The sequence below is a fragment of the Agrilus planipennis genome, unplaced genomic scaffold (genome assembly GCF_000699045.2).
Source record: "Agrilus planipennis isolate EAB-ADULT unplaced genomic scaffold, Apla_2.0 scaffold15, whole genome shotgun sequence".
NCBI lineage: Eukaryota > Metazoa > Arthropoda > Insecta > Coleoptera > Buprestidae > Agrilus > Agrilus planipennis.
In genome coordinates, this window is record NW_020438871.1 from 334,969 (window position 1) to 345,711 (window position 10,743).

The 10,743-nt window shown below is 32.3% G+C and overlaps 3 protein-coding genes across 7 annotated transcripts in view; 2 read left to right on the plus strand and 1 right to left on the minus strand.

The window, feature by feature from the left end:
- The window catches only part of LOC108735226 (twitchin), a 41,893-nt gene extending 41,083 nt beyond the window's left edge, over nucleotides 1–810 (plus strand). For all 5 annotated transcript variants that reach the window (XM_018467071.1, XM_025977693.1, XM_025977700.1 and 2 more), the window contains one exon: nucleotides 59–810. In XM_018467071.1, the coding sequence (XP_018322573.1) occupies nucleotides 59–699 (641 nt within the window). In that variant the 3' untranslated portion in view covers nucleotides 700–810. The remainder of the gene's footprint in view (nucleotides 1–58) is intronic.
- A 588-nt stretch (nucleotides 811–1,398) lies between these two features.
- LOC108735225 lies at nucleotides 1,399–2,912 on the minus strand. The gene is made up of 2 exons (XM_018467070.2): nucleotides 2,704–2,912; nucleotides 1,399–2,357 (listed from the first exon to the last, which is right to left on the minus strand). Exons 1-2 carry the CDS (start codon nucleotides 2,704–2,706, stop codon nucleotides 1,875–1,877), a joined length of 486 nt encoding a protein of 161 aa, XP_018322572.1. The 5' UTR covers nucleotides 2,707–2,912; the 3' UTR covers nucleotides 1,399–1,874.
- Nucleotides 2,913–4,881: 1,969 nt separating this feature from the next.
- On the plus strand, nucleotides 4,882–6,007 carry LOC112905324 (transcriptional coactivator YAP1-A-like). The gene has a single exon (XM_025977484.1). It carries the CDS (start codon nucleotides 5,142–5,144, stop codon nucleotides 5,625–5,627), a length of 486 nt encoding a protein of 161 aa, XP_025833269.1. The 5' UTR covers nucleotides 4,882–5,141; the 3' UTR covers nucleotides 5,628–6,007.
- Nucleotides 6,008–10,743: the final 4,736 nt, after the last annotated feature.

Sequence of the window (10,743 nt, forward strand, 5' to 3'; positions counted from 1 at the left end):
TTTTTGATTTCATTTAATGATAATAAAATGTAAGTACCTAATTATTGTATTTTTTTAGCAATGACGAATGCATCGCCCGCCAAAAGTAAAAAAGCTAGTGAAGATAAGCCACCAAGAATTGTAGATCACCTTCAATCAGCTTTCGTCAAGGACGGTGAACCAGTGACACTTTCCTGTCGTATTATAGGGGCTAAGAAATTCGATGTAGTTTGGCTACACAACAACAAAGAAATCAAGCCTAGCAAAGACTTCCAATACACCAACGAAGCGAACGTATACAAGTTACAAATAGCCGAAATATTCCCAGAAGATTCTGGAGCTTATACATGCGAAGCTTTTAACGACGCAGGAGAGAGCTTCAGTAGCTGTACATTAGTTGTCGTAGTACCCGGTGAACAACCCAAGAGCCCCGTGTTTAAAACATTCCCGCTCTCCGCGACAGTTGCCGAGGGAGAGTCCGCAACCTTTACCGCCGAAATGGAAGACGACCCTCTCCAAATTCACTGGCTCAAAGATGGTAAATTGATAAAAGAAAGCAGCGCGAAATACGCGTTTACCGCAGACGGTAAACGTTACACATTGCAAATAGTTTCTTGTGACTCAAACGACATAGGTCAATATCAAGCAAAGGCTATTGGCAAAAAAGGAGAAACTTTCGTAGCCTTCTCATTGAACGTTATACCAGCAGGTGAAATGTAATCTCCATATGGTCAGTGAACGAACGACTTGCTCTGCAAGAACTTTTGTTTATAGATGTTTTTTGTATAAATTATTTACGATAAGTTGTTTATTTCTGTTATGTCATATAAATAAGCAGCGACGGGTTTTTCTAAGAGTGTGGCAAGTCGAAGGTCATCCCAGCATCTTCGAATTATTTAACATCTTTCAAAAGACCTTCCTCTTCCCTTCTTATAAAACTTCCAAACAGCTGAACGTAACAAAACGAAACCTTTATTTATTTATTATTTCTATGTTTCAAACGAAATTATCTATTTTAATACTAACGAAAGTGAAAAGTAAGAAAGTATCGTGTGAGGTGCTTCAGCCATATTTCATTGTTACATTATTATATATTTCAAAAATTCATAACTTATTTATGTTTCATAAATTGCATTATCGCTTTCGCACACACTATCAAAATGTATTATATAAATATAAAAATAAAAAATAAAATTATAACTTGCCTCGGTTTCTATATCATTCCTTACGTTGTACAGAAAACACATACACACATCTGCATTCATTAAAAAATCATTGTTTATTAAAATAATAAAAAAAACCAAGACGTATAACTCGAAGGGTAAAACTTCAAAGTCTTTTGTGCGCATAAATGCATTCCAAACAATTCAATGTGGTCTCATTAATAATTCCATCGATTAACATAATAAATTACCATCATAAAGCCACAACTTTTTATATTTATTTTTTGTATGTTTTAGATTACAAACAAAAACAATGAGGGTATAGTTAATAACATTGTACAATTTATATTGCAATAATTTAAAACATCAAGTAAGCACCTATAAATACACTGAGACATTTTTACTATCCTTATTTTGTTTAAGGATTTACATACACCTTGGTGATGGCTTTTTTTTAATTTGATTGTACGATTATTAAATTTTACTTTCTAACGTGTACGCTTGCCCATTTTTAAATCGAAAAATTTACCTGTAATTTTCGTCGGCAGCTACCTTTTCGAAAGGAGAAAATAGTTTTGATTGAGATCGATTTCGAGTGAAATTTAAGAAAATATTGTAATCGTAATCGAAATTGATTTCAAATTTCACCGTATATTTCTTAGCGCAAGATGTATGTAATCCTTTAAAACAAGTGTCAGCCAGGAGATCAGTCCTTGAAATGCACAAAAGGCATTACCAGTTGTTATTATTATTATTGTTGTGTGGCCCTCCTCTTGGTAGAAATACTCGATCATGTACTAATCTTCCTCTTTGATTTTGATTCTGTAACGGGTACGGTTGCCTTCCAAGGGGTTGCGAATTAGTAATGGGAAACTGACTCGAATTCAATGGGGTGCTATTGTTAACATTACCACTTCCTCGGTGTTTTTCAATTTGTTGAGCATTAATTAGCCAATAAGGCCGATTTTCTTCAGGCCACTGGTTTAGTCGGTTTACTAAATCAGCATCGCCTTTTGCATCAACTGGTAAGGGTTCAACGGGCTCGTTAGCACCAAAGCGATTATCTAAAGGTACCGCAGCAGTTGTAGACGTGGAATTGTCACCCTTAAACCTACTTGCTAAATCGGGATAACGAATGGGACGCTGTCCAGCATACATGGGACGTTGTCCGAAGACAGTAACAATCAGTGACGATACCACAAGAACCAAAGAATTCTGAAAACCGTTATCTTATTATTATTATATATGTGACCTCTAATAAGCGGCTATCAATGTTTAAACATTTTATAAAGGAAAATATTAAACCATCGATTTACAACTATAAATACTTTTTTTAGATTAACAAGGGGATTCTGCAAGCGGAGGAAGTAAAAAGAGTAAAACATATTTAAAAAACATGTTAAATAGTGTAATTACAAAATAAAAACATGACTTTATTCATTAAAATTTGTAAAAGTATTACACGATAATATTTAAAATTAAACTCGATATTATTTATTTATGTACCTAGACTGATAATTTCCTTTTTAGATTTAAAAATGTAATGATAAAATTGACTTACCATTTTTTTATATAACGTAAAATCGGTAAACACTAAGAACACTTAACTATCGAAGTTTGGGTATAACTACTGTAACATCAACTGCGTTGAACGTCTGACCCCGACGATGCGACGCTGTTCAAGTTTGATCAGATTTATAATGAACTGCTTCTTGTTGTTCTTGTTTTTATTTACCTACTAATCGTGAGCGTTGGAAAAGACGGGCAAAATCCAGTAGTACGTAAATAATAATACGGGAATTCCTTACGGATTTTCATTCAGAATATATGCCTACGGACGTATGCATTTTCTGTTCGACGACAAATTAAAAGTTTTCCGTAGGTGTAGACGATTCATAAAATATATATTCAGGTAATTCAAATGTACATCATAAATTAAAAAAGTACTCAGTCATGATATGAATAAATAAATATAATCGCTAGAAATAATGCTCTATAAAAACCCCAAATCGCTGTTCAAGATATAAATACCCTACATGATGTCAAGGTTTTCCTAAAATTGACATTAGGGAGTTCTGTTCTTCCCCAGCAAATTTTATTTTGTATCCAAATATAATGCCTTTTATAAATATGTATATCATTAAATTTGTTCGCGAACTTTCAACGATTAAAGATAAACGTTTAATTAATAAAATAAAATTAAATTAAATAAAACTATAAAAGGAGACCGTAGTGAAATAAATTACGAATGTAAGTCAAGAGGACTTACCCCAGATGCGTTGAAAATTACCACAATGTAAGAGGGACAAACAAGTGACCGCATTTTTTTAAAAGTGTTTTGGTATTTGTGGTAAATCCTCTTAGCTTAATTCCATAATAATTGGACAAAACCCGTGTCCACTTTTTTTTTCCTTAACTACTCAACCCATCACCATGAAATTTTGTACAGACATTGACAGGGATACAGACAAGGACATAGGGTACCCTTTATCCAAAAAAAAATACTGTTTCCAAGGGATAAACAAATTAATTTTATGTGGAAGTTGATGATTTTCGACACGTATTTAGATTATCAAAGCGAGTCCGGGTAAATCTTATTATGAAATTTTGTATACACGTTGCCAGGGGTACAGAAAAGGTCATAGGGTACCTTTTTATCCAGAAAAAATACTGCTATTAAGGTATAAACGAATTAGTTTTATGTGGTCGTTGATGATTGACATAATATTTAGGGCATCAACGCAAACGGAACGCGTATCCTCGTTTTTTCGGAAGTGTTATAGTATTTCAGGTAGGTCCTCTTGGTTTGATTCTTTAATAGTACTTTTGGTTTAATTTTCTAATAACTACGTTAACATATGAAGAAATTGATGTCACAATCTTCGTTCTCCTTCGATTATACTATATTAATAAAATTATCCCACTAACTTTCAAACCTGTTTCCTATTAGATATGTGTAATTTAAAATCGTTTATATGCTTCTTTTATGTCTGATGCAAGCCTGTTTATTATTTTAAAAATTTTAGGTCATCAAACTATTAATTTATTCAACTTTTCAATAAAAATAAGCTGTGGACTCATTTTTTACCATTTATTTCTTAAGAAACAACATGTTATGAAGATATATTCTAATAATGTGAAAAAGAACTTATTCAATTCATTTCTAATATTTTGCAAGGCCAGTTTAGAAATTGATATAGGTATTTATTAAATAGTGCAAAGATTATTTATATAAATTATGTTTTCATAGTATAAACAGCAAAGTCAAAGTTTAATGTATTTATGTCTCTTATCCATGGTAACAAATATATTATAGGAAAAGGAGACTGTGGTAAAGGAATAAATAAATAAATCAAAAAGAAACTCGCCTTAAATATCACAAAATTTGGTTGATAATAAAAAGTAAACGTTTTAAAAACTGCAACCAACAGTAAATAAATAATAAATTATTTTGAAAAAAATATATTTTAATATTAGTATTTAATCTAAAATTTACAGAAAGTATTTTGAATTTGATCCTGCGACTACAGACATAGAAACCTGCACGAACCATTCATGTTAACCACGAGATAGCGCTAAAGTTTAAACTGCAAGTTAAAATTCGATTACATTGCGCCAACAGATGGCGACGTATGTCTCTGAGAAGGATATAAATCAACTTTAAAGAGAGAAAGAAACCTCTCGGTGTATTCTATGTTCTGTGTCTGGTGGCAGTTCGTGAAAGCTCGTAACTAGCTCGGTTGCGGAGGAACGAAGACACAGGTGTGTCGTGTCGCGGTCATGCATTCCATAGCAATAGCAGAGCAATCTGTCAGGCAAAGGCTCGGCTCACGGAAGCCAAAACGAGTCCGTGGCTGACCTGTTTGCATTTACATCAGACGGTCATAACCGCTCCCGTACCCCGAAGATCCTCGGGGACAAAATAAACAGTGTCGTGTATGTGAGTGTTATTAAGTGTGGGAAAGGTAGTGTTAGTGCGAGTCGATTTTGGTGCCTAAAATGGCATTAAACCAAGACGAATCGAGTAAACAGGTGGTGCGGGTAGACCAAGACTCGGAGACAGACCTGCAAGCGCTATTTGATAGCGTTCTTAAACCGGATTCTAAAAGGCCATTGCAGGTGCCATGGAGCATGCGGAAGCTACCGGACTCTTTCTTCAACCCACCGTCCACGGGCTCCAAGTCTATCAATCATTCGCGTGAGAACTCTGTCGATTCCGCGTTCGGGTCATCTAGCGGGGGCGGTAGCACCACGACCGCTGCCGTCAACACGGTCCCGCTTCAAAGTGCTCACCATCGAGCTCATAGTTCGCCTGCTTCTTTACAGCAAACTTATGCCGTTGGACAACAACAAACTGCTGCTACACACCACCACATCAAGCAACGTTCCTACGACGTAGCTAGTAAATCGGATGATACCACCCCTTTGCCTCCCGGTTGGGAACAAGCCCGCACCCCGGAGGGACAGGTATATTACCTCAAGTGAGTAGTACCAAGTACCTGCTCTTCTGTCTTCACCCGTCTCGTCCCCGACCCCTGTACCGCGGCGGCTGTGCGGCCTACAGCCGCCGCCGATGGTTTCTCAGATGAACAGAAACAGACATTTCTAATTCGGGAACGGTATTACCTGCATCAAGTCGGCCAACGTTTACGTTGTAATTTTGGTATCCAAACTGCGTTAAAAGGGCGACTGTCTACTTGTATACCTACATATTCAAAAAAAGAACATCTAGCTCTATCTACTTACATATCTGCTACATAATGTCTGCCGCTATTAATAACATCTATTTCTATTACCTACCAATGAATATTACATGAAATAACATTATATTATTTTTATTTAACGAATAAAACTATTTAAAACATTGAAAGTCTTTTCCGTTTTATTTACTTAAAACAAGATCCAATTTTTGTCTTTAAAAACTTCCAAACTTTTCTTCTAGCCAGCGTTATTAACAGCTGATTAAAAAAAAAAACGTAATTATTGGAAACAACGCCTTTTATAAAACGCTTTAAAAAGCTTTTGATTTAATTAATAGGACAAAAAAGAAAACAAGTAGGCAGTTTCCCCATAACTCTTTATTTGATTCAGTTCCATGTTTTGGTTTTTTTTGCACGATCCTGAACTGGTTTGTAACGGTGTGTGTGTGTGTGTGAGTATGTATTTTGAAACCACGATCTGGTTTATGCGAAGTCCTATTATACGAACGTATTCTATACTAAACAAAATTTGCCAAACTTTATAACAACATGTCCGAGTTTCTTTCCTTGATTTATAATATTCAAACATTAATTATATTAAAACGCCTAAATTCAACCTAAGAAATTAATGTCAAACGCCTCTGTACATTTGGTGGCATTGCCCACCATTATGAAGGTCATCATCTGTACTAATTAATCCACACTAATCAAAACAAACGATTTCCAGAGTAAATCGACAATAAAATATTCAATTACAAACTAGACAGATCGTTGCTTGATGCATTATTTTTTAACATATTTTAAATGCATTCTCTAATCGATAATAACGCTAGGAATTATGGATCAAACAATCAAATTCTCCTCAAAGTAAATGCAATGTAATCCTACCTTCACAGTCGGATGATCTTGTAGCCTAGCCCGTTGTCCTTACGTTTATAGTTCCGTAGATTTCCATTATCAGCACTTTTCAGTCATATAACACTACACGGGTACGCACGAATTCTTCTGATATACTGAGTGAGAATTTATCAAAACTTCTTGAAATATTCTACTCTTATTTATCTGATTTACAAATCGACCTCGAGCTGCAAAAAAAGAGAAAAAAATTAGTTATCTATCCTTTAATATATAAAACATTGTTATGAGGAGTTTGTTTACCGTTACTGTAATAAATATTAAAACTCACACAAAGGAAAATAACTGCCCTCCTGACAATTTGAAAAAATTTAATTACTACTCTAAACATAATAAAATTTCTGACACCTCTTAAAAAATACACCAACCTATATAGGTAACGTACCTACGTTTTTTAGAAACATTTTATCATTTTCATTATACACTAGTGGCGAATTGAGAACCCTTATTCTACTACTACATGTAATCACTCGAAAGGGCGACATCATTTTTGAAAATACGACGCGATAAAGGATAATTCGTACAAATACCTTCAGTCTTTTCATATAAAAAAATAAAGTAAAGTAAGTCCTATAAATGCAATTTAAAATTTAAAGCTTCTGACGGGTACTACGGTTTGTTCAAAAAATTCTGATAGATCAGTCAGTTTAATACAGTTTTCATAGGGACAGGTAATATTTTTAGGTAGATGTGGTTGAAAAAACATATTCCACACGTTCACTAAAACTTGTGCGACATTAAGAAAGAAAAAATGCCGACAAAGAAATGTGCAATTATTAATTTATTCTTTAGAATATTACATTATGTAATGAACTAAACTTCATAAAGCTGACTTCAGTTGGGTACCTAAGTATATGAAGGTGCAACATAAGCATTTTTGAGAGTAGTAGTTGTAGGTACCTAACCGTATATCAGTATATAACGGTAAAAAGTGCAGTAATGCATTAAAAATTTTCTTCTGATGAACATGATCTCTAAAAAATAAGTAACCCGAAGTTGTATTTATTAGTATCTATGTACAACAGACTACTAATTGATAAGTATGTATGTTATTTGAGAATAGATACCAAAACGAACAGCAAGGCGTATAAGCTGCACTTTTTAAAATCAATTTCATACAATACAACATTTTGGCGTGTTAAATTTTGCTTCCACAAGAAATTAGCTGACGAGACAGATATTTTTAGATTTTAAAACTCTAGGCGCCTCTGTCGGACATCGAACTCTCCAAGAAGCTAACAAAATAAAGAACCAATTTAAACTTAATAAAACTGTTTATTAAAACACATATTGTGATTTAAAAAACTGCTATTTTCCTTAAAAATTGCTAAGTACCTATATAGCAGTCATATTTATCACATATGTTTACGGCCCTACTTTAACAAAAACAAGGACGATTTTAAAGTCCTAAATAAAATGTGAAATGGTGTGTTTATAATCAATTAAAACACGAAAAAGATTACATACAAGATTAGCTAAAATGCCTAATAAAACTAAAATTAATTAATTATCTCTAATATTTGGAGTATCCCAAATTGTGAATTATAGATTTATTTGAATGAGTCATATTTAATTTACTCTAAGTTATACAAATACAATTTAAGATTCGGCCTCCATTGAGTGTGAAAAAGGCGCTTGCCCAGCTGATGGATATTTGTACTTTGAACTTTTATAGTAGTACAAATCTGACATTGTACATTATGTGTATATGTATGTGTATGTTTAGTAGCAACTATGAATTGAAAACAATCACACGATTCCTCACTAACTTACCTAGACTTATTAATAGAATTAAATGAACCAACGTAGCATAGGCGCCTTCAAGACTATTGCGTAGACTTTTGCAGATCGTATATAATTAGCTAATTTTAAAACATAAAGATTAAAAAGAAATGCAGTTAGGTATATGCCGAAGATAAATCGATAATTTTTAGTTTTCACTAAATTGCTGAAAAGGTAATTCCTATGACTATCACGATTTTATTATTAATTCCAATTTTCTATTTTTACACAAATTATTACCTTGAATAAACAACCACAATGATTGACAGTCAGCAGCGGTTTTCCTTAAGAGAAAACTTTTTTTTTTTTTAATAAAACAATAAATATTGTTTTAACTAGGTACATTTTATATTGAATGCGTTGTGCATTATTTTTGGATGAGGGGTATAATACCTCAGAGTATTGTAAAAACTTGGCATATTTAATACTTATCACATAGGTAGTTTATATTTATGCAAGTTACGCAAGATCATTAAAATCTGTTCTTGTGGACTAATCAGGCATGTGATTTAATACACGAACAAATGGTAATAATGTGGCTTCAATATTATCAGCAGGTTAAATGATTTCTTGTTTTGCGTGAGTGAAAGTACGAGTGTGCTAAAGCTAAAATGAATAGCGTTTTTTATTTCTTCAACAAAATAAATACCTATTGTTCTTTATTAAGATAAAAGCATAAGAAACTAACCAGGTTAGGTATCTAGGCATTCAGTGATAAAGAAAAATTATAAAACAAAAAAATGTTTGTAGCAAGTGCCTAGGTACAATACATCATAATCATAGGCAATTTTGCGTCGATTCCAAAGGCAAGTCGTTTTTATTTTGCTATACGTATGCATGGTAGCTAAATTTATTCTATTTTCCAATAAATTTGTATATTTATCGTTATTGTTTTGGCATATCTAATACATACATATGTGTTCACAGTTGCAGAAAATGTTCACTTTTTCCTAGTGTAATTTTATACCTCCTCACTTAATACTTGCTAAAAGTCAATGTTAGTAAATACATATATGTTCTTATGTGCTTGTACGTATTTCTGAGAAATAGGAGAGAAATTTTGCAGTTGTTTGTATTACACAGGCTATGACTCATTTTTCATTCACAACTTCGCCAACTTAGATTTGTACGTATTCGTTTTGTTCAAAAAATACACGCATAACGCCATGTTACGGCGGCATTTATAAGAATAAAAAAAAATTATAAAACAACAGATACCTGCCTAAATATAACAAAAATATATTGTTTTTAAGATTCGACGCAAAAAATTAACTTTTTACTAAGCTACTCCAAAGTTGACAAATGAAATTTAAAGTTGGTTTATTGATTGATCGGTTAATGATAAGATTTTTTGTGAAACACAAAATATTATATACGTGAATTTGGCATATCTATTTCATGGTTAATAAATGAATATATAAACATTATGCATTACACACATTTGTATATATATTTGCCAGAACTTTCACTTGATAATTTATGAAAATAATTAATTTTAGAGTACCATTAAGTAATGATTTATTTAAATGTTTGCCTAAATTAAGCGGGACAAACAGAAGAATAAAATTTTGATCATAATGACTTAATTGAAATTTGACGATTTTATTATTGTTATTGAAAATGAAAATATCGTAGAAAACATTATTTTCAGAAATTTATTAAACATTTTCAGTGAAATTTAAACATTGTCGTTTCTTCATTTACTATTATGTAACTTTGGTTTAAATAGGAAAATGAATGAGTTATTAAAAACTTATTTTCTTTAAATTATTATTGACTGCGTTGTAAGAGATAATCAATCTTATTTTCAACTGTGGTACCTACTGTCCATGCCAAACACAACATTATTACTTGCCTCAAGGCTTATTCACATTTAAACTGGTCATTTTTTTTTAAATGGAACTACCTCATTAAATCAAATTTATTTTTTTTAAACATTAAAATAGAAACCGTCAATTTAATTTTCCAAATTACTGCATTTGAGTAATTTATGTTCATGTGAAATAATAAATTGCTTGCCATAAATAAATAGTATTTTAAAAATCAGTACGGTTCCTACCTTCTATTGAAAATCGTATTAATTTTTGTACGTATCTATTTTCAAGTAAAAATGATAAATAAATAACATGAAGTTAATGTTTTCAATTAACCAGATAATACGATTATTTACTAGAACAGAAATTATAAAAATAAATTTAACTTGA

Excerpts from the sequence above, each read along its gene's own strand:
- LOC112905324 (XM_025977484.1), top strand. The coding sequence starts at position 5,142 with ATGGCATTAAACCAAGACGAATCGAGTAAACAGGTGGTGCGGGTAGAC.